Source organism: Orbilia oligospora, assembly GCF_000225545.1.
Source record: "Orbilia oligospora ATCC 24927 unplaced genomic scaffold scaffold00080, whole genome shotgun sequence".
NCBI lineage: Eukaryota > Fungi > Ascomycota > Orbiliomycetes > Orbiliales > Orbiliaceae > Orbilia > Orbilia oligospora.
This window is the reverse complement of record NW_011645637.1, coordinates 1,554,764-1,582,605: the sequence shown is the minus strand read 5'-3', so window position 1 is coordinate 1,582,605 and position 27,842 is coordinate 1,554,764. Positions and strand designations below refer to the sequence as shown.

General features: G+C 45.6%; 8 protein-coding genes across 8 annotated transcripts; 2 read left to right on the top strand and 6 right to left on the bottom strand.

The window, feature by feature from the left end:
* AOL_s00080g442 (uncharacterized protein) lies at positions 1-1,747 on the bottom strand (the record flags this gene model as incomplete). The annotated part of the gene is made up of 4 exons (XM_011124817.1): positions 1-516; positions 639-1,188; positions 1,281-1,561; positions 1,688-1,747. 4 exons carry the CDS (start codon positions 1,745-1,747, stop codon positions 1-3), a joined length of 1,407 nt encoding a protein of 468 aa, XP_011123119.1.
* A 4,794-nt stretch (positions 1,748-6,541) lies between these two features.
* On the top strand, positions 6,542-7,072 carry AOL_s00080g441 (uncharacterized protein; the record flags this gene model as incomplete). The annotated part of the gene is made up of 1 exon (XM_011124816.1): positions 6,542-7,072. The coding sequence occupies one exon, from the start codon at positions 6,542-6,544 to the stop codon at positions 7,070-7,072; it is 531 nt and encodes a 176-aa protein (XP_011123118.1).
* Positions 7,073-7,446: 374 nt separating this feature from the next.
* AOL_s00080g440 (uncharacterized protein) lies at positions 7,447-10,009 on the bottom strand (the record flags this gene model as incomplete). The annotated part of the gene is made up of 5 exons (XM_011124815.1): positions 7,447-8,080; positions 8,150-8,530; positions 8,600-8,919; positions 9,076-9,681; positions 9,806-10,009. 5 exons carry the CDS (start codon positions 10,007-10,009, stop codon positions 7,447-7,449), a joined length of 2,145 nt encoding a protein of 714 aa, XP_011123117.1.
* A 662-nt stretch (positions 10,010-10,671) lies between these two features.
* On the bottom strand, positions 10,672-11,175 carry AOL_s00080g439 (uncharacterized protein; the record flags this gene model as incomplete). The annotated part of the gene is made up of 1 exon (XM_011124814.1): positions 10,672-11,175. The coding sequence occupies one exon, from the start codon at positions 11,173-11,175 to the stop codon at positions 10,672-10,674; it is 504 nt and encodes a 167-aa protein (XP_011123116.1).
* Positions 11,176-13,267: 2,092 nt separating this feature from the next.
* Positions 13,268-16,989, bottom strand: AOL_s00080g438 (uncharacterized protein; the record flags this gene model as incomplete). The annotated part of the gene is made up of 9 exons (XM_011124813.1): positions 13,268-13,637; positions 13,709-14,136; positions 14,190-14,644; positions 14,705-14,720; positions 14,805-14,896; positions 14,964-15,015; positions 15,100-15,179; positions 15,246-16,112; positions 16,206-16,989. The coding sequence occupies 9 exons, from the start codon at positions 16,987-16,989 to the stop codon at positions 13,268-13,270; spliced, it is 3,144 nt and encodes a 1,047-aa protein (XP_011123115.1).
* A 1,694-nt stretch (positions 16,990-18,683) lies between these two features.
* On the bottom strand, positions 18,684-19,109 carry AOL_s00080g437 (uncharacterized protein; the record flags this gene model as incomplete). Its single annotated transcript, XM_011124812.1, has 1 exon — positions 18,684-19,109. One exon carries the CDS (start codon positions 19,107-19,109, stop codon positions 18,684-18,686), a length of 426 nt encoding a protein of 141 aa, XP_011123114.1.
* Positions 19,110-19,174: 65 nt separating this feature from the next.
* On the top strand, positions 19,175-20,471 carry AOL_s00080g436 (uncharacterized protein; the record flags this gene model as incomplete). Its single annotated transcript, XM_011124811.1, has 6 exons — positions 19,175-19,454; positions 19,539-19,646; positions 19,702-19,906; positions 20,030-20,222; positions 20,299-20,377; positions 20,464-20,471. The coding sequence occupies 6 exons, from the start codon at positions 19,175-19,177 to the stop codon at positions 20,469-20,471; spliced, it is 873 nt and encodes a 290-aa protein (XP_011123113.1).
* A 4,570-nt stretch (positions 20,472-25,041) lies between these two features.
* On the bottom strand, positions 25,042-25,953 carry AOL_s00080g435 (uncharacterized protein; the record flags this gene model as incomplete). Its single annotated transcript, XM_011124810.1, has 1 exon — positions 25,042-25,953. The coding sequence occupies one exon, from the start codon at positions 25,951-25,953 to the stop codon at positions 25,042-25,044; it is 912 nt and encodes a 303-aa protein (XP_011123112.1).
* Positions 25,954-27,842: the final 1,889 nt, after the last annotated feature.

Here is a 27,842-nt window from a genome sequence, read left to right as displayed (position 1 = left end):
TCAGACAGCATCTGAAATGTCTGTTGGAATTGGAATAGTTTCGACCGCACGTCCACCAGATTGCTCCCCCTTACTCGTAGCCTCAACAACTTCTTTATGTTGTCCTTTTTTTTCAATCTCTGCATCCCTATCCACAAGCTCGCTATGGCGGAACTCCCTTGCAAACTCTGGATTTATATGGCGCATCGGTTTCTTCATGAGCTCTTCTCTTATTTTGGCGACACCCTTGGCCTTCCAAGCAGGATATCCCTCATGCATATTGGGGAACATGACGTAATTGTTGTCGCGGTTAATCCACTCGCGCTTCGGTGGTGGGGCCGACATGATCATATCAAGTTCAATTGAGAGAGTCTCACAGTAAAGATCAAGATTTAAATCATTCACGTCGTCTCCAAACGGGTCCTCAATCTCTCGGCCGATTGCTGCAAAACCGAGAATAATATAAGCGGCGATCAAGGTGCCGGGAATCGTAATCCATTTCAAGGTGGCAACAAGTTGAAATGGTAGAAAGAGGACCTATTAATATAGGGAAATATCAGAATTATGCAATTACTCGTACGTTCTTGCAGGGCACTAATCATGGATCTCTGGATCTAGTCCAGTAATGCAATAGCTGGAAAAGGGGGTATATAACTTACATATAGCCAGGTAATCTGGCTAATGACGATATTATACGCGATTGGTAGGGGTGTTTGAGATATGCGTTCACAATTGGTAAGAGCGTCATTCATACCACCAAGGTATGCCATAGCAACACTCTGACAAGCTGATATTGGCATGTTTCCACCGGCGATAGAGCTATCGATGTAAGAGCTGATGTAGGTCATGATTTCTAAAGGAAGATTTCCATGGAGCTTTCCAGCTCTTTTATACGCCTTATAGCGGTGAGTTGAATGCTTTTCAAGGAAAGTGATTCCTAAATAGTTAGAAATACGCTGAGAAGTACTCAATGTTTTCCTGGGAGGAAGACATCCATCGTGGTGTGCATCCTTAGCAAAAGTTTGTAAATGGCTGATAAGGCCTTGAAGATCTCTATAGTCGTATTCAGGTTGATGGCGAAGTTTATGTTTGAGAGCGACGCAGAATGCGAGAAGCAGGTTCATAGCAGTCAGCTTTCCTAGCACATCCTCCTCAGCAAGATCGCCTTCACGCTCGCGGATGTGAACCCAGATGATGCGAGCAAGATTTCTGGGAGGGATTCCATGTTAGCCGGCAACTTGTGCTACACTAATCATTCCTCCGCTCTCCCTTCCATCTTTTTGGATTGGAAGCGCACATACCGAACGTTGAGGGCCAAGGCACTCCAGCACTTTCGGCCGTCGTTGTACCTCTCATAGGCAGTTGATGATCTAAACGACAAAGCTAAACCGACCAGAAAACCGAGAACCGTCAAAAGAACCGAGTTTATATTGAGTGGTGTGATGAGTACATGCACACACGTAATCCAGACGGCCCATGCGGCCACGAAGAGCATTGGGAGGATCAATCCTGGTAGTACGGAGCCACGAAGGCGCATAAAATAGGGTAGCTTGGAGGCCTTCGTAGCATCGATCGGACCTGTCTGCGAAGAGTGTATAGCTTGTTAGGTTCGGACGCTTTCTACATTGGCAAGGTGGATATTATTGGAGAACTGCAGTCCGCTGGGTCCCCCCAAGCCTAGTTTAAAGATTAGGGTTTTGTGACTTACAAAATATGCATCTATATCACTGTCTGCTCCATTGATATGGGGTTTTGCTTGGGAAGCCATTTTTTCGATTGTCTAGTCAGATTTCGTTATCATTAACTTCGCTGAGGCGGACAATCGCGGTTGAAGACTGGAAGGGAACAAAAACTGCACATCGGGCGGAGCAAATATTAAATACTCCTTTCCTAACGATTAACAGCTGCACACATTTCTGCGGGCCTCATAACAAGTCCTTATCCACATAAGAGACTTCAAGCCAGCCGTACCCAACAGTCCATGCGTTTGGGAAAAGCAAGTGACATCGTAACCGAGAAACGTAATCTCTTCATCAAAAGAGCGAATATTTGGTCGTGTGAGTCTCACGGATTTACCCCCAAAAAGAAAGAACGTTAGTGGAGAAAAAGTAAAGAAATTAAAGTTTAAAGAGAAACAAGCGAGAGACCTGTACTACACAGTCGACGTGTCACCAATAAGCTTTGCGGGGCTAGCGGCGAAGGGACCACGCCAAGGGGCGCCCATTGGAACACCCTGCAGCCTGGAACTCTCTCTGGTGGCGGAGCAAAACATGGATGCATGGATGTATACATGCGCATTGATATGATAGGTTGCCAGATGATATGAAGTCTAGTCATCGGCTCAATCAGAAAATTTTCGAGAGCTTTGCCAAGAAGCCACTCGCAAAAGCGATGGAAGCATTAGTCTGGGGGCGCCCACCTTTGCCTTGGTGGAAGCATGATTCCTCTATTGCTATCTGAAACTTGGTTATTTGTTATCTGAAGTTTGGTTATGCAGTGCTTTATCCTCAACGTAGCCATTGATTTTCAGGGTGCTAGCTACTGTATGTATTATCATACGTTCGAACTAGTTGTAGGAAAACCCGAAAGGTGTGTTTGTCAGGTGTTGATGTGTCCACCCTGTCCAAAAAATGTGCTCGCTGTGGTGAAAATCTCCTGTTATATTGCAGTGTGGTGCTTCTGTCTCGTAATCTAACAACCTTGAATATCAGAATCATATTATCTTCCTGTCAGTGTTGGAGAGCTGTGGCAGCTAGTTTCCAACCTTCGCCATGGCTCTCAGTGGAGCGTATATACACCCGGCTATTTCTGATGATAGTGTATATGATTGGCTTTGATCGATTAAAATACTCACAATTGCCTAGCTTTGTGGTACCATCTTGTGCGTCATGTAAGTACAGTACGATATTAATCCGCCTTTCCGCGAGAGAACAGTGGTTTCAGTATTACTAACAATATTGCAATGAGTATAGCTGCATACAATTAGCAATTAGTTAGACAAATGGAAAAGATTGAGAGAAGATTATTAAAGATACTTTTTAGGTATGTCGCTCCGAATCTCATCACCCGGCTAAGGTTATTTTCCTAAAGCATCATAGAATTCATCAACTTCCTCTACATCCGGAGGGTGTGGAGGAATTGACTAAATCTCAACATTACATTCGCTGTGACTATCAGAAATATATTATACCGACGAGAATCTTGAGGCACTCTCCAGTTGATCTATGAATAAATGGAAGTTTATTGCATCCTATTGTGCCCCTAGCCGTAGAAAAAAAGCCCATCGCGAGATATCTCACGGTTCTGGCCGTGAAAATATTCCTTGGTGTCTATCCGTTTGGTGATCATCAACGATCCTAGCAATTCCAATCGTTCTCGCCAGTTTTAACATTTCTGCGTTGTCATATTCCAGAAGATGGCGAAGAATATTCCAGCCACATTCGTTTTTCATAGTGAAATCAAAATCTCGGGGTTCATCGAAAAGAACAGCTAGTAGTGCACGGTAAGATTTCTTCGCTAGTCCTACCATTGCGACGGTCTGGTCTTTCTTCTTTATTCTGGCCAAGATTGATGAGAAATTTGGTTATTTCAGTCCGGTTCTGAGTGAGGGCCACGATCAGGGGTGATAATCCGTCGTCGTCGTCCGGAGGATTATTATCTTGATTGCCTGCAGTATTTATAGTTTGGAGTATGTCATTTTCCGCAGCGGTGGAATCGGGCTCGCTAAGCTACTGATGTGAAACAAGCAGTATGTTAAAAGCGGGGACCCGTCTGCGCAGTGCCATGGCTAGGCCGCTGAAGCTTGAAGGTGCTCAGCGCACTGTCTGAGAATTTGTACTGGGTTTGCCCCACAGAAAGCGCAATCTTCGAGGATGTTATGTATTGAAGGGTCAGCTCCTTAAGCTAGAAGTAGTTTCGCCAGGCCGAAATCATCTCTGGCCACAGCCCAGTGCAATGCAGCCCAGCCAAATTTGTCAGGTTTATCTATAAGCCCAGCTCTATTAAATCGGCGTCGGTCTTCCTCAAGATCTCCAGCTTCTAAATTCAAACCCAACTTATGTATCCGACTGAGCTCGTAAGCCTCCAATTAAACAGCTAGGTTCGGAAGTGGGTTAACAAGCGCTCGAGCCATTCAGGTAGGCAATCTGTATCCTTATTTAAAGTTTTTTTGTAAGAAAAACGCATAAGGCGTACTTTAATGATTATAAATAGCAAAGCTTTAGCATTTTCCCAAAATTCTACAGCAAACCTATTCCACTGTAGAGGTAAGAAAAAAGTAAATTACATACCCAAATTTCGCGGTCTCGGCGTGCATATTTGCACCATGCATAGTTAAGGAGCACTTCAGGTTTATCGCAAAATCCTTCGTCAAACACGAAATCTGAATCAAGAGCACAGGGGGAGCAATTGCCATCAGTAGAACTCACTGTCAGCATTTATGGTTTTGATCCATGAGGTCCTATAGACACAATGTTTTTGCTTCTACCTATCGAAAAGGATACTGGGGTCTGGAAGCTACATGATATAACGCAGATACCTCATAAATCCGACATTGGAGTGTGGTCTTACATTCAGTATCGTGAAGCCAAGTTGTGCATCAGCATCCCTTAAGGATAACTCTGCTTCTCGTAAAATGACATCGAAGTCTGATTCTAAGCGAGGAAAATCTCGGATGGAACGAAACCGGATGCTCCAGGGTCTAATTTCAATTTCAGAAAATCGAGATACTCGAGTATTTGCTCTGAGCGTGAGTATTTTCGTGATGAGCCAATTTGGGAAAGCATATCGGAGCTGTAGGACGCCTCTACTGCGCTTGCACATAGGAAAATCGCAGTAATTTTGTAAAAAGGGACACCATTGTATCGGATTGAAAGTTAGCCGATGAATGGTGGGATAAAGGCTGGAGTCTGGATTGTTCCTTCGAAGTAGTAACGCAGACATATACACTGGGGATCGTAAACAACGGTAGACTGTAGACCGCCTTACAGTTAATAGTTAACTTAAAGTTGTGTGTGCGTGTGTGCATGACGGGATAACTCGTTTGCTTGTTATTGCGTAACTGGCAATATTATTTACAGGTCCGCCTGATTATATAACCAATATTCCTCTATAGTAAACTTGTGTGTCTAGTTGATTTGTTCTGTACAGAGAATTTGTCCCTTTTTTAGTTCAGGTCTGAAAACCCATTCGCAAAGCCATTGGCTTGAGCTTGGAACCCCTGTCGAAGGACTGATTCCAAGGTGCCAACTTGTCCGGCGATTTGAAACGTTGAGCCTCTGCAAGTTTGTTAGAAGCGACTGTTAAGGTACATAGTAGTTTTTCTATTTCAATTTCGATTCTATTTAACCCGCCCTTGGCTTCTACAAACTTCGATTACTCTTTCAATTGATCAAAAACCGCCACTTGCTAAACTCCCCACTACTGTCCACAAATTTTGTTTGACAATAGTGCTATATGCCCTTAATACTACTTTGATATAGTAAGATGATCTTCTAAGTAGGCAGCTTCCAAAAGAGTATTGAATACATTGTTTGCTTAGCCTGTAGACTTTCCCGAGAACAGGTGCTGAGCATAATAAACTATTAGTTAAATATAATTAACTTTATTCTGAAATCCCATGCCTGAATTAGGGACATCTTTCAGAGCTATGGTCTGATTTATAATGTCATTGCTGACTTGAGAGGCTGCTGTGACCACTGTGATTAAGTATCTATGGAAAGTGGATCCATTGCATAATCTTATGATTGAGCGGAACTTTGTATCCGGACCCCTTCTAGCAATGCTTTATGGATTAAATTTGATATTCCACGTGACTAAGTGACTCTAACCAATATGGCTAAATTGAATGTTATTGTAGAAGTTGCGATTCTATTCGTATTTATCAATATGATTGTTACTAGATGGAAAAGTGAGGACTGAATGAATGAATGAATGTAAAATTCGGATTTGTTGGATTTTTATTGTTAACTGGGTTTAGAGATTGAGGAGTGTAGTAGCAAGTATATGCAGAGTGTGCCAGTCTAAGATTGTGTACAAGGCTGAATCGACTGGTACGATATACAAATATACCTCACCAAGTGCGCATGGATTGGCGAATGTCAAGCCTGAAGAACATTTAAAAACGTGTGCCTTTCAAATTTCTTTACTTTGTATACTAGTATCTATGCTAAAATTTGACTTCTCGTTTAACGCTTTGGCCTACATGTATGGAGTTAAGTTTGTAGGTTGCAGGATGTGGTAGGTTCAACCTGTCGCCGTCAGAAATGCAGCGGGGTTAACATAGATGGGAAAATCTCGTGCTACTCGGTGCGAAACAAGTTAGCGAGAACGCCACTGTGGCTGTCGATGCTACAGCTTTAGCCATTGCATGGATACCTAGCGCAATCCGTCAGGATCCAGATAGTGATTCATCCCGCTGCAGCGCCAGTGTGAATCGGATCCTGACTGCGTGACGTTGCCTTCTATAAAAGGGCTCAACGCCATTAGACGTGACTTCGCGTTCCACGGCTCCTTAGAAAAGCACCAAATTTTCTTCAAGCCCGAAATCTCTGAAGCCGCAAAAATGGTTTACACTATGGAAATCTATATCGACAGTGGCTGTCGAAACCTCGGAACAACCAGAGCGATAGGCTCAGCCGCCGCTATTCTCACGAACAAAGGTGAAAGATCGAACAAGTGGACAACAGACCTACGCCGCGGGCCTCGATCCCCCCCACCGACAATCCAGCGGGCCGAACTCACGTCCGTCATCCTTGCGATAGATATTGCTACGATTCGGTTTCAAGAGCTAGACACAAAGCCATACTTAGATGTCAAAATTTATTCCAATTCCGAATATGCTATCGATTGCATGACGAACCGAATTCATCAGTGCAACAGAAACGGGTGGATGGACGATGCAGGTGACGAGGTTGAGAATCGCGATCTCATGGAGAAGGTTTTGGACCTCGAAGATTTATTGAGGGATAAGGGTGATGTATCCTATTTCCTGATTCCGTGGGAGGAAAACCAGGAGGCAACTCAATTCTGTAATAGAGCTCTGGATGATCAATCTAGGGAACTGGGACCGGAAAAGTACGAGCCGGTAGCTTGATTGATAGTTACAAAGAGTAGCAAGAGGAGAATACAACCTGTTGAAATATAGCACGAAAACAAAGAATATATCTGTCCGCCCGTTAAACTATAATTTGGGAAAATGGTAAAGATCTTAAGACCGACATAATAGTACACATGCAACGAGGCGCCTCACTAAAGGCAGATCTGCGGACGCTACAGTTAATTAGAATACCCACGGACAACACATATTTGATTGAATGCAGTCGTCCAACGGCTCGTTGCCACCGTCACAAGTGGGACACCCTTAGTTCGGTTTTTCAGTGCCTGAATAAACAAAAGAGAGATCCGTAATCGAATGAATCTGAAATCAAAGTAATGAGTGAGTGATACATGCCGTTTCTCCAAGAAACCTTACACCTTCAAGCCATCCAACTTTTCAATCACATCCACCACACTATCCGTCCCACGTCCCAAACTCAGCGTCAGTATCGAATCTGCCTTATAAAGCTGTTCTATCCACCTCGATTTACTTCCATCTCCCACCGAAAATAGACTGTCCAGTCTCTTTTTCGTCGCATCACTCAGAACCACGTTCAGGGACTCCCCGCTTAACTGCAGCGCTCTGGCGTACAGCTTTGCAGTGAAAAACTGCTCACTGACACTACATAACCATCCGATGGTTTTCTCAAAAATAGCCCCGAGAGTCGCTAGAGGTTCCTCTGAATCTTTAGTGAGTTCTGTCAAGATATCTAAGGGGCTGTCACAATCTGGTGATGTTCCCCCCCTTTTTGTTGATTCGGCGATAGGGGCGAGTTCCTCGATTATTATCTTTGCAGCATACATAAGCCCTAGCAACATGGTCTCTGGAATGAAGGCAAAGCTATAGTTCTTGTCGTATTCCCCTAATAGGTGTAATAAACCTGCCTTTCCTTGCTTATACCAACCTTTTACTTCTTCACGGAATGTAGCTAGTTCTTCCGGCTCCGTGTCCGCGGGATCCAATGGGGCATTCGAAAGCTCGAGTATGAGCTGAAAATAACCCAAACTAGTAGTATGTCAGCCTTCATGTTCCCCGAATCAACTAGAGAAAACGTTATGGGGCTTAATTAATTACTGAGGAGTAATAACGAACGGAGCGACCGTATCACCCAAGTTGAGACCTCTGGGTATATCCCGTTTCCATTCTATAGCTCTGACGTATAAGTCCTTTTTCTGTTTTACGGTGAGGGCTCTTAGGTCCGCCTCCGTCCCTGCTGTTTGTGATACGATCAAGTCATGGAGAATCACGCATATATCCGAGCACATTCGGACGCTCTCTTCAAGTCGACATGGTTCGGCTGGTTGAGTATAGGGGTATGGTCGCCAAAGTGACAATATTGGATTTAGTTGCTTTCGGCTGCCATTGTCTGCATTCTCGTCACCATACCTATTCTCCGGCAGCTTAATTGTTGGTATATCCATCGGCGGTTTCTTCTTATTGAGTAGTGTAAAAAACCTTTACAAATGAAATGGTTAGCGGTGTAAGATATAGGAAAGACGACTTTTTGTTCTGTCCAATTCTTACGTCGATAATCTAAATAGCCCCCAAATAGTGGTTCCCAGTGCTCTTTCCATTTTCTCGTCCCGTCGTAGCTTCCCTGATGATTCTCGTTGCTCAAAAAGTCTATGGTATAGAGAAACTGTACTTTGAAAGAGCATGTAGCCCAAATGGTCCTTCCCATTGACGCTGACAACTTCACACAGAAGCATGCCACTAATGATAGTCGTCAACTTTGGTTGGTTACATTCTACATGCCACAGGTGTATTGCCTCCTCGATAAATCGGTGGCCAAGGCTGTTTGGATTGTGCGGGTCAGAGCGGACCGGTATTCTTGGTGACAGGTGCTATAAATCGATCAAGTTAACCATCGGGTCGTGATACCCCGTAGTAGGGCAATGCACAAGAACAAAGAAGACCGCCTTCGCCGTGTAGGTATTATGTAAGATCAACCAAAAATGAAATGAATTTGTATAATTTCGCTCGGAAGAATGTGGACTCACACAAGCTAAAGCTAGGATGCAGTTGACTAAGAGTGGAGTACAGTATGTAAAATCTTTTTGCACCATACCTTCCAAGAATATATCGACATCGAACCAATTCCACGCTACAGTGTCCCATGCAATATAGGAAGATATCAAGTGGGACACTAGCTCGTCATCGTCGGTTATGGTAGTCCAGGGCTCCGCGGTCAGATTTAAATCCGATAACGGCCTATCATCTATTATCCCTAGACTTATCTGCTCTGGTACTGTCTGATCTGTTGTTTCAACTTGCGAGTTTCCTAGGAGAGTCAAATCCGTAGTTGCAGGTGTTGGCCTAATATCTTGCTTCGACAGAATGGATTTGCCGTCATTCCGGATGAACATTAATAATTCTTCTATACTAGTTCCTGTGGGGTTACGAAGGACTGTCATGGTCTTCCGCAAATCAGGAAGGCTCGCAGTTTTGATGTGGTTCAGGATCTCCTTGTATTGGGTATTTTCCTCTTTCTGCCGCTGGAGCTGCCCCTTCATGTCCTTGCGGTGATCCCGTTGGTCAACAGCATTGTATGTGCATTGGTGTTTCAACTTTTGACACCTAGAGCATGTTGGCGTCTCTCCTGAGCACTACCAAAGGTTCGGAACGAGCGGTTTGACAGTTAACCAGGTGAAAACGTGGTTGGTAAAGCGATCTTAGTTTATGAGACCAGCGGCGCGGCACTGGACATGTGATATTTGAGTATGCACTTACTTTAGCTTTTGATTGTTTGCAGATATCACACGCCTTCTTGACACATACCCTAGAGCTCCGCTTGTAGATGCCACTATCGTGTTTCAGTCGTTGCACACGTTGGTGTTCAGCAGTTGGGACGAGGGAGCGGACGGTTGGTTTTATAGCACCGGCGCCAGCAGCAGCCGCGGACGGTTTTGCGACAAGTGGATGCGGGACCGACATTTTATCGATACGAAGCGAATGTTTATGAAAGGAGTGATCTCAAGTAACCGGCAGAAATTTTCCAACGCTGTAGCATGAAGCCGAGGTGGCCGCGCGAGGGCTGGTTGAATTCAAGTTCAGCTGAGGCCCAACACAAGAAGGGTCACCGAGACTAAGCTGAGGCCTGGTCTAGACCGCCAACGATCGAAAAGTGCAACACAAAATACCGCGTCCCAATATGACGTCACTCGCCCTCACGATCGGGAAGATTATATTGTGCATATGTATATATGGTTCGGGATCCAAGCGAATGTAAACGTACTCCACATGTCATAACTAAGTACTTAAGTATCTAGGTACTTGCTTCCTTAAGGATCCTTGCCCTTGATATTTGCATGGTTAGATAATAAGGTAAGGCTTAAATGTAGGAGAGCTCGAGAGTTATTAGCACATGAGGCTGAACGTCGGTTTCTCATGCCAGTCTCGAACTCTGGTTGGTTGGAGATCTCAAGATTTAATTGAGTTTAGAAAGCTAGTTACATTCTGGTTCTGCAATATCCTCGCATTTTAACAAGACCCTTCGAATTCGGTAGAATGCTTCAAGACGTCCTTTTCTCTAATATAAAATACATCCGGTTGTACTTATACATAGGGCCGGCTCCATCGCGTCCCAATGGACCGGACTAGCAGCTGCAGCCGCAGCTCTTTGACTTCTTGCAGCCTTTGCCACAAGCCTCTCCAGTACCACACTGATTGGCGCTGTTGCACTGCAGCCAATTTCCTGAACCACCATTCGCGGCAGTCCAACACCATTCTCCGTTATTTCCACAGGACTTCCAGCAGTACCCATCAGTGCAGCCGGAGGAAGCACCAAACCAGCATGCGTTCGCGGCTCGGCCAGATAGCGCTGGAATGACTGATCTCGCATCGAGCTCTACATTTTGAGCCCGTTCAATCTCCTCAGGAGTTAGAGGGGTGTAGGTGGTTTTTTTGAGATCGCGCGTATGTCCCAAAGGATGACCAGCGCATTTGCGGAGGGCGCTTGGGTCGACGCTGGCAGGAAGGTCGTTCAAGTCGATCTCCAGGACACCAAGGGAACCACACTCAGCGGCCGCAGAAGAAACAGCAGCAGCGAATCCACCGCTAATTTGGGCGGCGAACAAGACGATAGCAGTATTGAACTTCATTGTTATAATTTGGTAGTTTTATGAATGATAAGGCTCGGTGAAATAATTCTTTAAACTTTAAAGATGAGGTTCGTTCGATTAAAGAATTGAAGCCGTGATTTATTTCTGTGATTTGTTTAGAACGAAGAGAATTGTTTTCCGATGAGCAAATGAGTAGTAAGATGGTTCTGATGATGATCTGGAAAAAAAAGAGGGCGATGAGGTTGTGAAACCCGTTCTTTTATAGAAACTCTGCAGCGTCTTGGATCTTGACGATAACCAGAAGATGTCAGTAAAATTACAGCGTGACTTCGTCATCGAGCCTTTGTTTTTCCCCATTATCGATGTAATATTACATTGTATCACGGTCAATCCCCTGCCTAAATGTACGATATAATTCTGCCTTGCAAGGAAGGGGTCCTTTTCCTATGCTAACTAACGGCTTCCGACAATGGCCCTACATGCCTATGTGAATCAGTATTACCCTCGCGGATTCCGACGGAGAAGTATTTCCTATTTTCACTGGCCTTGAATTTGAGCCTCTAGAGCCTCTAGGACCCCAGAATACCCCAGCTTTCGTTTAACGTCAGAAGTCAGTGGAGGGCAGGTGAGCACCCCAAGCCAGGCCTAGGATGCCGTGTGCCCTTAGAATCGAAAGAAGTTTAAGGGAATTTAAAGTGGTGCGCATATACTTAGATTGGCTAGTGAATTATCCCCACGGCGGGCTTGGCGTCAGCGCGGGTGCTCAATAAGGCAATTGGCTACGAATATTTTCACAAGCCGCATACCAGGATTGCCGGAACCATATGTTACACAGAACTACAACAATGAAATTTAGAAGGCGGGCTTGCCGGGACAGTTAGCGCTGACCAGATCTGAGTATTCGAGTTATTTTCATTTTGGCGATATTTACGTAACAACCTCGTATTCAATCCTTACAGTGTAACTACTCTTAACAGCTGCTCAGATTGGCTAGTATGTATCATGGAACCAAGCCGCGGTTGTGATTTCGATCCGCTCGATCGATCACCCTCGGCATAAATGGAACCACAACCCTGTTGATGAACATTATAGAATCCAATATCGATATATCACGATAAGCAGAGCTCTTAGTAGAATATATCTTAGGCATGTTACATTTGCAAGGAATTTGCATTTAGTGTTGCAATGTGTTCCAGAACTGGCTAAAGTGTGTTGTATCAGTATATACCGGGACCAACACGAGAGAATCCAACGATCCAGGGTCCGGCCCCGTTCATACTGGCAGTGCGCAGCTGCAGGTTATGGGCTGCGGTGGTTGCAACATTCTTTTGATTTGATAGCACCTTCCAAAGTGCTATGCATTCGAGTTTTGTCGTATCTTGCAAGCTTATCTCACCGCAGATCCGGAACTACATGCCCAGCTAGTTTCATATTACATAGTGTGCTTCCAGCAATGCTTATTGGGATTACGCAATATTATCTAGATGAACACCGATGTAGTTACCAAGTAATGTTTGTTGTCTCAACAGGGCATTGTCCCCATGGAAATATGAGTCTTTCACTGCTTCAGCGTTTCAGGACGAATGGCTGGAGAAGTTCGGGCCGGGGGGTGAACATAACGAAAATCGAGCCCTTAAGCAAGCGGAGGATGCAGCGGCAGATCTGGAGAACGGCGAGGAGTCGACTGAGGCTTATAAGGTTGGAACGCTCCGGAAGTCATATCCTTATACACAATATCAAAGGACCTCGATGGGCTACTACACGGTACAATCAATTGATCAACTTCATTCATTATATCTAAAGAATTAGGTCTGCGCTGGCCTCGTTGGGCCTACGCGCTCTTTTCAACCACAAAAGAACTTTCAGTTAGTTAGCATATTATGATAATATTCTGCACATCTATATATCGATATATATCTACGAACCCGGTTCACCGCTACGGCACTGGATCATATGTCGCTGCTTACCAACCCTCTGCTACTTGGAATAGCCCGGGGACTACTATGAGTCACATGTGGAACGTTAGAGTAGTTGTGTTAATGTGACAGGCTGTCACTCGATCGATTCTTTTGTCTTCACTCTATTAATTTGCGAATCTAGAATAAAATGTGACAATAATTTTGATAACGGCCTACTGTAGCCCGAATGTAGCATATAACGTCCGATCGAACTTAAAGGAATTTCGATGTAAAAGGCCTCCTGGTGCTCTCATGGCTGTGAGCCATGCGTCGAAGTCGATCCTACCTTGAGGGATGGGCGCAGTCGGAGGGTTCGCCACCGGCCACCTTGTGTCCCGTCGAACTATAAAGTTTAGTGCCGTTTGGTCGGCCCATGCCCCCATCTTTGTTTCGCAATCCACTAGGAATGCAGCAATATAATGGAGAAATCGATAACTCCAACCTGCCCCGGTTGGAGCATCTGACGCGGCGAGGCATGGTGTGCCAGGGCCGTCTCTCGGGCCGTGCTGCTGACCATAAGGAACATCATTATCGAATTGTTCGCTGCACGACGAAGTTAGAAGGTTGTACGGTAAGTCAGAATATTCTGGGGTGGGAGGAGCAATAACGCTTACAATTCATTGTAAAGCCGGACGAAGGTGGCCACAAACACTTGTGCAACAGCAACCCTATTCATATACTGGAATACTGCCTGAACTCTGCCGACGTGCTCAATAAACTCCTGCATATCGAGCCCAACGCCTAATTGATCAGGTGCAGTAGTCGGGGTTAGAACCGCATTTTTGTGCTTGTTGATTCGCTGTTCTAAAACGAAAAACTCGGCAAGGCGTCCTTGATTTGGATAAGCTTTGTTAAACCAGGTCAGTAGTGGTACCATGAACCGCTCAAATGTTTCTAAGTGGTAACGCGACCCCGTGGGTGTTCTGGTGAAAAACATTTCATTAATTCCCGGGCCCTGGGCATCAGCGGTACACGGAGCGCATTCATCGATCACCATTTCGTCGAAAAATCCTTTCATGATGTGATTTTCGAAAACATGTTCCTAGAAATTGTCAGTGAAAGGGTCCGCTAGGACAGCGTCAAGCTAGAACATACTGTAGCGTATTCTGCCAATACGGCTGTTCTTGGATTCGCTCGCTGAGCTCCTGTATAGGCCCGGATATTCCATAGACACGGAATAAGAGGTGGTAGTGTATAGAAGTTGATGTCAAGATGATCAATAGTCAGTTGATAGGCACCGTAAATGCCAACTATCTCTCCGCTGGTTGGGTACTCTGATGTTTTATAGCTGATAGTGGGACACTGGGACAAAGAGTACTTTTCACCAGAGGTACGCTTCTCCAATGGCTTAGACTTCATGGGTTCCGATCGGGCCAGTTTTAAGCCGGGAACTGAGCACCCAGATATGCCGCAGGGGCATGGAGCTAGATCTTCAGGGTCATTTGGCGGATCATCCGGGTCATCCGGGTTATCTGGTGGGTCGGGGTCTGTTGGCTGAACGGGTCCGTAAACATCCCTATGCCACTGCAGAGCGTCGTTGATATCCTGATCTATCATTGCCAATTGTTAGCCATCTTGACAGATATGAACGAGTATCTATCGATACTTACAAGCTTGTTGGATTTGCTATGGTGATTATTAGCCCACTGTATGACGAGGAAGTAATGCTTCAATGACGCATATGTGTCTGCGCGTAAAGACACCACTCACGAGAAAATAATATGCACCCACAACGACACCAGCGGCAATTTCCTCCACCCTTTGTGCAACAACGCCACCGGCCCATCTTTGGACCACCGCTCCTAAGATTCAAGAACTTAGGGTTAGTCACAAGCTCTGGAAACTGCAAATAATGGGCCATTGACCTACCATGCCTTGGCGCCAAAATTAAAGCCTGCATCTCAAACTCCTCTACCACTTGCTTTATTTATGTTTTGATGTATTAGCTAAGGGCACATTCCCAATAAATAAAGGCTAAATATGCAAACTTGGTACGTATGCTTACCGGTGCTCTACCTGGAAGATAGCGGTTGACATATCTCCAAGCGGTCTGCATTCTTGCCGTGAATCTTACATTGATTCCCACTATTGAATCTTGTTAGTCTCATATATTTGGAGTTAGATACGGCCAATCGATGAAATTCGACTTACAGCATCTAAGGCATACTCTTCTCGCGTTTGTCCAAGCCACAGTAAGCCGGGCCACCCATGCTAATGGTATAAACCGCTTGTGCTTATTTCCACCTTGCTGGCTCTCCGCTTCAGCTTGAAGCCGTAGGTCGTCATATTCTCTGAGATCAGTCTCTGCTGCTTTCTCACAAGCCCATAACTCCTCCATAATTACTATCATACCAGCGAGATCTGGCACTTCAAAGTCGGCGTTCTCGTATATTAAATTCCTGAGTGACCCACCGCAGATCTCGCCGGACTCGCCGGCGCAAACGCTGTTACACTGGCTTGAGTCCACTACTGAGCTGGTAAATTCGTCACCCCAGTAGCATGTGTTACCCCCTTGTACAGCAGCGTACTTGAAACCGATTGCTAACTCTAGGCACTTCGCCACTGTCATAGTGGAACCGGTGTCCGAATAGGGGAATGCTCTGTTGCTGGTGCTATCAGAATGACATCCTACGAGCGACCACGGGTCGGGTCCTTCATTGAACTTTGGTGGTTCTGGCGGCTCTGGCTCCGCATATCCTGTGTTCAAGTAGAGCGACAGGCGATTTCCACCTCCGCAATTCTGAGTATTGTCACCAGCACATGGGGTATTACAGTCACCCGATGCCGCTGGCGACGATGAGCTACTCAGAACGTTACCCCAATGACATTCGCCATAGTATTGGACACCTGCGTATTTGAAACCTGCGCCAAGTTGCAGGCACTTTTGAATAGTCATCCCCTCCCAGTCGGTGGTAGTATGTTCTAGGGCTCTTTGTTCCACACTATCTGTGTAACAACCTTGATGCACGAAGGCCCCGGTATCCGGCTGCCCAGGTGGCTGGTATGAAGGATTCTTATCTTTGAAGAAGATCATGTCAGCTATCGCCTGCTTCTCCCGTATCAAAAAAAGTATCTCTTCTTTCTATCTTAGAACTAGGACCCGGAACTTACAGAGTTGAATGCGATTGCCACCTCCACATAGCTCGGTTGCCTTACCAGGGCAGGGCATATTGCAGCCACTTGACTCTGCATGGCTGGTGCCGGCCAGCGTATTACCGTACCAACACTCTTGACCATATTCGACACCCGCGAAGTTGTATCCAGCCGCTCTGGCCATACAAGCCGTGATCGTCATGCCATTTGCATCAACATATTGATTGCTCAAAACCCGAGTATTTACATCATCAGAATAGCAGCCATAATAGTTGAAGCCATTTGTGCTCGGGTTGATTGTTGGTGCTGATTGCCCGGTTGTAGTGGTGCGACTTGTAGTGGCCGCCGTAGTCGTCGTACCATGAGGTACCACGTCTATGGCCTTCGAGAAACAGCCAATATTGACAGCGTTGTTAGCAATCAATACTCCAAAGCCACAATTGCTGTTAGAGGAGAGGGCGACCCCCCCACATCGATTGGGGCAGGACAGTATTTTCCGAAAGTTCGTTCGGATAACCGATCCTTCAAGCCTCGGGGGTGGGGATCTATCATTGCAAAGATAAGTGATCATAGCAACATTGTTGCCATTGCTAGCGGAGGATAAAATGATAGATTCATCACCCCCACCGTAGAAAAGACCGGTTTGAAATCTATCGATCGCATTGGTAACTGCGGCTTCGCTGACGGATCCGGCGTTACAACCTTCGGCAACTGTAGCACATTGGACGGACTGCGCATTGAGTTGTGGACAATTTGACAATACGAGCCCGCTGAGGACCGTGAACGCGCCTTTAATACGCATTTTCGAGGGAGTTCGTCGATCGCCGCGACGTCGGCTGATAGAAGGCTGCTTGGTGAAATCAACGGCCTGACTTCGACGTGATTATATGTACAGTATCGATACAAAAAACCCTTGGACTAGCACTAGTCCGAAGACTCTCTTGCCCACATTTCCGATACCCAAGATTTCTAGCATCCCATGCATATTTTCGCAATTTTCGTTATAGTATAATGTGACAAAATTAAATACATATCGCGGCTGATTTACAGAAGTTAACCTGCCTGTACGTATACGTGAAGACGCATAGCTGCGCGTATAGTCATCTAAGCCAGTTAGCAAAGATCTCACGGCTGCATGCATATGCGGGGCAAACCTATCGTTCACCCCACCCTAGGCCCTTGATATATATCTGGCCCTGCATTGGCCCAAGTAGAAGATTCCGCACGAATGGTGTGAGCTTTGGAACGACAGGGATCGCATTGTAAAGTGGTTAGCTTGCGATTACTGATCGAGGATGACTGCAGCTTTGGAGCGTGGAAGAACTGCTTTTCGTCCGATGTAGCAGTTCGGTATGCCCGCAGTCCGTGAAGGATCTGGTCCGTCGGGCTTCGGTTGTAATTTAATTCACTGGTTTCACATAATTAAGCTCAGGCAATCAGTCCTCTTGGGGAGAACTAACCGATAGCTTATCCACCAATTTTTACTTGGCTAAGCTTGTATTTTAAGCCGTGCAGGCCTGTTTCGTTGGCTAGATTCTCGCCTACAAATGTTTAGTGATCAGGAGCAGGGGTAGCTCCAAGCTTGGCTTTATTAACTAGGCCCCAGGCAGTGCTAACGATATACTTAATGAAAGTCGGCGAAGCCTCAAATTCTTCTTTCAGAACCGCTCGGGCGTACTCATTTGGTAACATTTACGTTCCAAAAAGCGGGTTTATCCGCTTGGTTCTGCTGCCAAGCCATCGAAACTTAACGCTTCAATATCGGATTGGGTGAGAGATTTTTCATCCGTACATGCATCAAACACTGCACTGCACTGCTTGATTCGATGCCAACAGAACTGTACAGAGCTGAATTACATAGCCTCGAGTACAGTTTCACGATGTCAAAATCAATAAGTGCATATCGATATAGGGAGATGTGCTGTCATCTTGAATCCTTGCGTCGGCAAGCGCCCCGGGCCCTCATGGAGGCATTACTGCAAACTGCTATCTCTAGACCCTGGCAACTAAGATTCTAGCACTGCGCAGGGACGCCCACCCGTACACGAAACTGGTCTTTCAAGAGACGCCGTCTTCACCTCCGCGATATATATGCGCAATTGAAATCAGATAGAAATATCCTTCATAAAATACTATCGGAACCAAGTTAGCTTAGAATATTTTAACTCATGCGCCGTTGGTGTCAACATTAGGCCAGATCAACTCCTCAGCTCCTTGAGCAAATCGATCATGAGAGTCGCCGCTCTAGGTTTTCGCTTGCTAAGTATCTCCAGCGTACTCGCCTTCCCCTTCAAAGGTGGCGCCGGAACGGAACTTGGTTCTGTTCTAGTAAAGAGGGGACAGGAGCTTTGTCCGGCACTCTACCAAGAGGGGCCCATACAGTTCTTTGCCTTTCCTCAGTCTGTCTTCGTTGCTGTCACCAGCACAACGAGGCAAGTATCCCATTCACCAAAAATAAATCTAAAAATGCAGTATAGATTTAATCTAACTATTTCATTATAGGACGACGACTCGCAGTTCGACGGCATCAACTTCGACATTGTCGACTACAACAGTGTCGACAACTTTATCGACTACGAGAGCAACCACAAGCTCGACAACCACTACCACCACTACTAGAATAACAACCAGCTCTACGACCACTACGGCTTTCCAAGTAGTCTGTTCCAGCACACCTCCGTCATGCGAAGCCAATGGTTGCTCTGGAACTGTGGCACCGGCTGGTACGGGGAACCCGACCTGCAAATCCACCAATTTCTCTGGGTGCGCCTGTATCCCGTCTGTTAATACGCCTGGGTATACATGTCCAAACCAGAGCTGCGGCGCCAATAATTGCGCTGGAAGTTTTAACAATAACGGAGCCAGCGCAACAGTATGTTCACCGTGATCCGGAATCCGTATATACAATACCAGTCCAAGCATCCGCTAATAAAATTGAACAGTGCAAAAACTACGGAGCCGGTTGTGCTTGTGCCCCAACGACAGCTATGTGCGGGAACTCGGCGTCATGTGACGCAGGTGGTTGCGCAGGTTCTTTTGATAACAACGGCGCCCTAGCCACATGCAAGGGCAATTGGGCAACATGTCGTTGTAATCCTACGGCCAATACGTGCGGAAACCAGGCATCATGCGATGCAGGCGGTTGCGCAGGGTCGTTCGATAATAACGGAGCGTATGCCACCTGTAAAGGAAACTGGGCTACTTGCCGTTGTAACCCTACCCAAGGCACAGGCGGTACTTGTGGTGCCCGTGGGAGCTGCGATGGTGGTAACTGTGCAGGCAGCTTTCTCGGCAATACTCCTCTACCTCAGTGTACTAACATGTGGGCCCCTTGCTATTGTAACCCAACAGACAATACTTGTGGATCACAGCAGAGTTGTGGTTCCAACGGATGCAACGGGCAATGGGATGGTAATACTGGTATTGCTAGGTGTACAGGGAACTTCGTGGGATGCCGCTGTACGCCTACTCAGGGGGCCGGCGGGACCTGCGGTAATCGCGCGGGTTGTGATAGCAATAATTGTGCGGGCGCCTTTACCGGTAACAACCCCTACCCTCAGTGCACTAATGCCTATGCGCCGTGCTACTGTAATCCCACGGACAATACCTGCGGGAATCCGCAAGGCTGCGATTCGAACGGGTGTAATGGACAATGGGACTCGAGTGGCGTTGCTCGCTGTACCGGTAATTTCATCGGCTGCCGCTGTGATCCGACAGGGGTAAGTTACAGTCCTCATATTTCTATGATTATCTATTAGAAAAGCGCGGAACTTATGTGATGGAGTAGATTGTAAAGATTAGGGTGAGAAGATACGTTGCGCTGACCGTAGCCTTATATCTAGAACACATGCGGCTCAAGAGCGAGCTGCTTCAGCAATGGCTGCGCCGGACGAAGGGGCGGTGATGGCGTCTGGCGCTGTACTGGGAGATACGCTCCTTGTTCATGCTATTACAACTCTTTCTGGGGTAATCTTGATAGGGATGCGGGTTGGACGGGTGGTAGATATGAACTCAGATCGAACGAGAATGAATGCAGTAAGTCGATATTTTGCTCTTTTTCCGTGGCCAGTTAATTACTTTTATGTTCAATCTCCTAATTCCGACCTCTTAGCAAACTTACCCTCGAACTGGAACGATGTCGCCAGTTCCATCACCATCATTTCATGGGTTGTACGTTGTCAATTTTATGTGTAAGTTGCACCGAGCGCTCTCAACCTTTCTCGTAGTAAGATAAAGATCAGGCTAATGGTTGATTACACAATTATGGGTGCACCAGTGACATAAATTGCTCCGGTGCCAGCATTTACGGCAACTCAGATCGCAATACTGGGCCGAATAGTTGGGACTTACAGGGAGCTAATTCATATTTCAACGATAAAATCTCATCCTATAAGTGTTGGCTCGATCCGTTGACATTTTGTGGTGATATACCTTGTCATGGATAGGTACATGTACGTCGATATCGTTAATATAAAAGGGCGGAACATCTTGGAAATATTTACATGCTGCGTTACTTTGTTCTCTCCCGTCGGCATAATCGCACATCTGGGATATGATTATCGTCTAGAGAGCTTATTTAAGGATAGTGGGAGTCTTTTAGGAGTAGAAAGGATACTACGGCCATTTCATCAACCACTATTAATATATTTACAATAAAATATATCAACAAGTAATATACGTAGCCTCAGGTACTTCTGAATATACTTTGGAATTTGGCGATTAACTTTCGTTGAAGCCTTTGCGAACTGATCACGTATTTGTTCCGCCGATTTTCAAGGCCCGATTTCTCCACCATGGTGCCAGATAGATATTCCCATCTCTCCCTCATTTTATGCTGGTATAGACGATCCTTTGAACTTAGTCTCTTCAAAAGAAAGTGAATTTAGTATCACGCTATCTTATTAGGATTGTAGGATCAGGCCTTCCCATTATGTTGTCGACATGTCAATTCAGGCGGGGGTGCACATCTTTTGTACGTTGTTTCCCATCCAAGCGTCTGGTTGGCCCCTTACAGGGCCTAGCTTTCGTACGACTGTCCCCCCCATGTGCGTTATGAATAATGGCGTAGAAAGTGTCAGTATTTTCGGCTGTGAACGCCATGTCTCGAGTTCCGTTCAAAAATGACTATAAGCCCCCTTTAATTATTCAGCATTTCCGTGTAGAAGCCTGACGCTGGGAGAGCCGCGCCATTTGTACAATTGTTGGAACATACCTGACTTGTCCAGTAGTCAGCAGACACTCTAATAACCAAATTGAAGTCCATACTAAAAGTTTGTTGATGCTCTTACCGGCCTGTGGGTGGCTTGGTTGGGATTTTGCGAGCCCTAGGCAAGTGTTTCTCTATGCTAGCCAGCGAGCAAGTGGTGAGGGAGGGAAGTTGAGCTGAGAAGCCACCGGCCAAACATAAGTTCGCATCTGTGGCAAGCAACGGAACTGCAGGCTTCATGGGCATCTCTTACAGTATGTAAGTATGCATCAGACTTGATTTCATTCAGGCCCAGGCTGTGGAAGATATGTACACTTCCTTCAACAAAATTGCAACCCTAGCCACGCAGTTGCCGCATGGGGAACTGCAATCACGATTATTGGATGTTAGCTGCATGACTATGGCTATGCGGGCACGATGAAGCTCAAAACTCTTGCTATTATGCCTAGCCGATGCACAAAAAAAATCTGTTGGATCTGGTCTGCATCGTAGTCCTGACAAGGGTCCCTCTTGCAAGTCTCACTTAAGCTTTCGGGGCCACCCGTGCCAGATCGACTAGCGAGCCATAAAACCCCAAGGTGGCCAACCCCTAGCACCGATTAATTGCTGCCCCCTGACCGTTTCAGGCCACTGCTTTGAAGGAAACTTCTTTGATAGGTACACGTACCTAGTGGTTGATTCTGGGTTGCATTGCATTGGTTTTCAGAGCCAGTCAATGGGCGCAAGTTCCGTGTTGGGTTGCATTGAGTATTCCATATGATGAATGTCGCGAAGTCGGAGCGGTTTTCCGGCACCGGGTAACGCATGCTGTAAACAACCTTAATTATATCGACAAAAATATTGATCTGGGCTGCGGGCCGCTCAAATCCGCCTTGGTATTGGCAAGGAAGCAAAATCCTATGCAGGTTTGCGCCGACAAACCTGGCAAAGTTTAAGCCCGGACAGCGATTTTGCGCAAGAGTTACATGCATATCACAACACGTCAGGAACACGCTTGTGGCCAGCCGGCGTTTGGGAGCGAGACTAGTCAGGAACCACTCACACACCAGATCTTGTACATGTGGTAGTAGTGAAGTTACAATGCGCACCTGTCAATACGTCCCGAAAGCCACCAAATAGGGAACTCGCATGCACCAGTACCGTGGTAAAAGATAAATTCTATTCATACATTCAAACTCGGGATCTCGTCATTGTTATCCGACGGCTATGCGAGCACGTAGCTTAGGCATAGGCTTATATATTATATTATTGACACATTTTGGTCAGGGTCACCTTAGCGAGTTTGCTTCCTAGAATACATATTATCTAGATTTTCAAAGGGCAAAAAAGCCGCAATTCTCGACTATATAAACTAACCCTGTGACGTACAACAGTTTCCGGATATTGCATTGCGAAATACTTCCTCAGGATTGCGCCGTATCGTCGATTTCAATACCAACATCAATCCAAATTTCCATGCTATTAAGAACATCTTGCCTACCAATCCAGATACAATGAAAGCTTCTTTCATCTTCACCCTGGCTCTTGCTGCCGCAGTCACGGCATCCCCTATTGAAAGAGGTAAGAAGTACTCCGATTCGGTTTTGGAATTTAGATCTAAGGCAAATGTCCTAACAATTTGCAGCCAACCTCGAAAAGCGTGGCTGTCCAGTGGGAACCCCCGGGTATTCATACTGCTCACAAGGATGTCAAAGCAAATATGCTATAACTGCTCCCTGCGTACCAGCAACTTGTCAGTTGCTATCTCTATATCTAGCAAATTGCTACCGGTGCTGCATCAGTACCTGCGGTTTGTGTTGAGTCGGTCCCGCGAGTGTTAGGAACTTGCATCTACGACTATGAGTGCGAAGGCTTGTGATCATTTTTATTCTTTTAGATTAGTTAAGGGTATATTGTTTTAGATTTGTCATGAGAGGCCCGTTACATATGTACATACTAGAGAGCCCCACGCGACATCGATCCCAAGGCACATGCACAACGCCTAGTGTATATACGAGCCACTCTAAAAATTCAAAACTCAGAGTATTGTTGATGCAATATCAGCTTTATTACGATCATTCAATCCTATGCTATGCTCACGTATGGCTCTGTGAAGCTTTGATCTGGTAGGGCGATCGTGGAAGTGGGATAACACGGTGACAATCGATGCAATCACACGTGTTGGATTAATTTGAAGGTGTTGTATTTTCGATATCTCAACGCGGCCTCAAACTTCCTTCCTGGTCTCGACACTAAACCAACGTCGAGACTCGGCTGCAAGTTTCCCTATATCTGGCACCATGGATTCGAACGCAAACATGTTAATGTTAATATGGCCAAGCACCTGGGGCTAGATTCCGGCTATTTCGATATTTCATGTTCTATGGATGAATGAATCGATCGAACTTGCACTATAACAAAGGAGCAATGTGCATGTGTCCTTCAAGGGAGCTATACTTCAAGGTTTAGGTACGAGACAAAGAGCTATACGTCACATATTGTTCAAAACAAAAATCGGTGTCTATGTAGAACTATATACATATATAGAGTTGTTGCTAAGCCAGGCCACTGCACCGGCTGCGCAGGCACCCTTTTTTGGTAATATTATATCACGATGCCCAATGTGCGAGTATCAAGGCAGGGTTTAAGCTTATTATTAGAACTGTTGAGAGTACGAACTTATTTAGCAAGCTAGTTACTATCCTTAATGCGACATGTGGAACCTCATCGGAATTGCCAAGTGAACCTATAAGCTTATATAAGCGTCTGCCCTACGCTACGTATATCTAGGAAGGGCACAGTCAATAACAATTGGTCCCTCAGCCGTAAGCAAGACAATAGATGATAACTGAAAATTTCTATTTTAACTCGTGGTGGGACATCATGCATTCTTATGCATGCTTTTCGATCTTGCCTATAATTCATTTTTCGTCCGCTTAAATACAGATTCATAGTTTCACTTGCTACAAAGTGTAATGACGTATAAACCACAATTTAAATTATATAGCTTAGGCTTAAACTAGGTAGTCAACATCCTCTGAAAGGGCCGAAGGACGACCAAATTATTACACCTCAGCCTTGGCTATTGTATTGTCAAGCATGAAATTTCGAAAGATCTTACTGTATTTAAGTCATTTATTTGCGTGATTGATACTTTGAGAAATGCTTTACTTCTAGGGTTAATCAAAGCCTCAGGGGCCTTTTTTTTTTTTTCAACTAGTCCACTAAAGGATCAGGCTACGCCTTGGATCCGACTATGAAAGTTATGTTAAGGAGAGTGTGAAGGTGTAAAAATGGTAGGCCAATACTTTGGACCACAGTAAAAACTTGCAAAATGCCATTAAGGAGAGTATAGAGACCGAGGTCGAAGTACCCAAAAATTGCTAAATCTTCCCCGAAACCTTTGTGTTAATTTTTTTTTTTCCGACTTTTTTTTTTTTCCCTGCCTAGAAATATTTTTTGTCGAGCTAACACCCACAATGTGTTTCCCAATCCCAGCGCTTGAGTTTATCTGCCGATAGGTAGCAAAGAATTACTGCACAGAGTCTGATAGTACGTGCATGGTTTTCGACTTGTGCAGCTCTAGGCACTACTATTTAGTCAGCCGGAGTTCTAATTTCATATTAACGTTGCTTATCTTTAATATACCCAGAGCATTTTATTCAGCGGCTAGTAGTAAGATCCGTATCCTTTTGGGGAGGGCGATGGGTGGCGTGGGCGAGAATGTGAGCGGGAACGGGAGCGGGAGCGGGAGCGGGAGTGTCCGCGATGTTTCTTCTTCTCTGGCTTTGGCTTTGGCTCGCTTTTGTGGCCTTTGACTTGGTATGATTTGTATCCCTTCGGTGCCAATGCGTGCTGGTGTGGGGATCGGGAACGCGATCGAGAGTGCGACTTGGATCGGGAGCGGGATCGGGAGCGCGATTTGGAGCGCGATCGGGAGCGTCCACGGTTTTCCTTATACCCTGGTGCTGGATTTGGTTCCGGACCGCGCTTCTTCACTAGGTATGATTTATATCCCTTTGGCGCCGGTGCATAGTGGTGTGGGGGGCGGGGGCGTGAGTGCGAGCGGGATCGTGATCGTGAGTGTGATTTGGAGCGGGAGTGTGATCGTGATCGTGATCGTGATTTAGAGCGGGAGCGCCCACGTCCACGGTGCTCCTTATGCCCAGGCTCTGGATTTGGCTCCGGACCGCGCTTTTTGATTTGGTATGATTTGTATCCCTTTGGCGCCGGTGCATAGTGGTGCGGGGAGCGGGAGCGTGAGTGCGAGTGCGAGCGGGATCGAGACCGAGACTGAGACCGAGACTTGGAGCGGGAGCGTCCGCGCTCCTCCTTATGGCCTCGTTCCTTCTTGTGCTCCGGCTTGTGTTTACCAACCTGGTATGGTTTGTATTCCTTTGGGTGCCCCGAGGGTTGGTATGCCTTTGGCACCCAGTGAGTTGGTGGAGGAGGAGCTTGATACCCGTAGTCTGCCGCAACTGCCTCAGCCTTCGGGGCGGGTTCGGGGGCAGCAAGAGGGATGGCAGTCACGCCTGAAATAGCGCCCAAAGACGCAGTGAGAACGGTAACCTTACGAAGCATGTTGACTGTCTGACTTATTTATTGCGATTTGAAGTTAAATATCAAATTTCGATCTTTAGGAGCGAGTGTGCGGAAACTAGAGTACTAAAATATAATGCTCAAGATTTCTACTAGGATAAAGATGAATATCGCTGCCAATGATAGTGGGAGAGAAAGAGGACCTTATGGGATATCTGCCTTTATTTATGCTTCGGGTTTCTGTAAGTGCGGCCCCGAAATTCATGTTTTAGAAGTTAGCTTAGGCTTAAGATGCGACAATATGCACTTGCACTATTCTATCAAGATTCTCATTGGTACGAAGTATGCATTTCGTTTTGGTGGCCCCCGGCCGCCTAAATGTTTGACGTATACTTAGTATGTATGGAGAAACAAATTATTTTACCACAATCTAGATATGTCAAATAAGATTGATAGGGACCTGGACTGAAATTCCCACTCGATCAATTGTCAATTTGAAACCCTGGAGAATGCGAATGGAAATATCCATTTAAACTTGGCTTGAGGTGTCGTGTGACGGGTCTCTCCTCGTCTTTGACCTAATCAAGGTTATTACCGCATCTGGAAGTGTTGGGGCAACGACCAAAATTACGGGCCTGCAATCTGCACCATACATACATTGTTAAAGCTGTCAAATCACATACATCAAAGTTCGATATATGTACACGATATGTATAAAGCTCAGGTCAACGTTGACGATTGGTATCCTAGAATACTTTTACAAGCCGCTCGTTTGTCGTTGATCCGGAAAATCCCAGCCTTTTCATTGGAGGTTGATCGTTGAAGCCGCGCTTGCGTTTGGCTGAATATTATACTTTAGGCTTGGCGCGGTTTATCCCGACCTCAAACAGCTCTTTGTGAGTACGATTACTTAATATATATTTACGGGTGAATTACTTGGCAGTGACGCTTCCTACGTGAAATTCGAAATATCTAGATCTTACTCAGCCTACGTTCTACAATATCAACTTAAAAATGTTAGTGTATCACGCAAAATATACATAAATATTCTATTGGATTCGGGAAAAAAGAGTTGAAGTTATTTCGTTGACAAGTTTGAGAATTCAGCATGAACCTTCAGCAGATCAGAAACTTCCCCAACATTATTCAAAGAAGCAGAAAATTTAAACCCAACTTGAGTACTGTACCAACATAACCCTCCTATTTGTAATTTCTATGGATTATTAACCTTCCTTACTAAGCTTGAGGTCTATTTTAAGGGTAATCTAAACTTATTCATTGCTTCATGATCTTCAAGCCGTCTATAAGTTCGTATTGCCTTGGTTACCCAGCCGCTCCATGCCTTGGTGCCAAGGGGCGAAAGTCAGTGGGGTTCATTATGCTATCTATTGATGCCACAATAGCACATTCGTAAAGTTGGTGAAGGCGCACATGATTTAGTGCTAAATATATTAACTTTTGAAGTTTTCGTCGACCCAAAGAGAGGAACATAGCCTGTTTTTCATACCCCAGATATCGCGTTGTGGTGTGGTATTTTATATTCTCCGCAAATTAGTAGAATGCCGAGGGAAGCAACGAGCTTACAAGTATGACGCTCTCGCCACATAAGTCTTGTTTAACTAACAATTACTAGCTGCTGAAGTGCCTGAGTACTCATAGATGAATATTATCTTGGAGCTATGAACATTCACACGGTTTCCTTTTGAAGTTACTCTTGTTATAAAATCCCGCTTTTTACATTTTTGATAATTTCAAATATTTTTGGTTGTGTTGGGAGTATGCATATGCGAAGCTAAGGACCAGATTGGATGTTCGCCGTGCCCTGGTAAGACCAACCACAATATCCTTGCTAGACAACGTTAACCCCTCTTATAGCCTGGAGCTACATATTTAGATCCTATGTTCCCTTGTCTTATCCATTTTTTGTTACT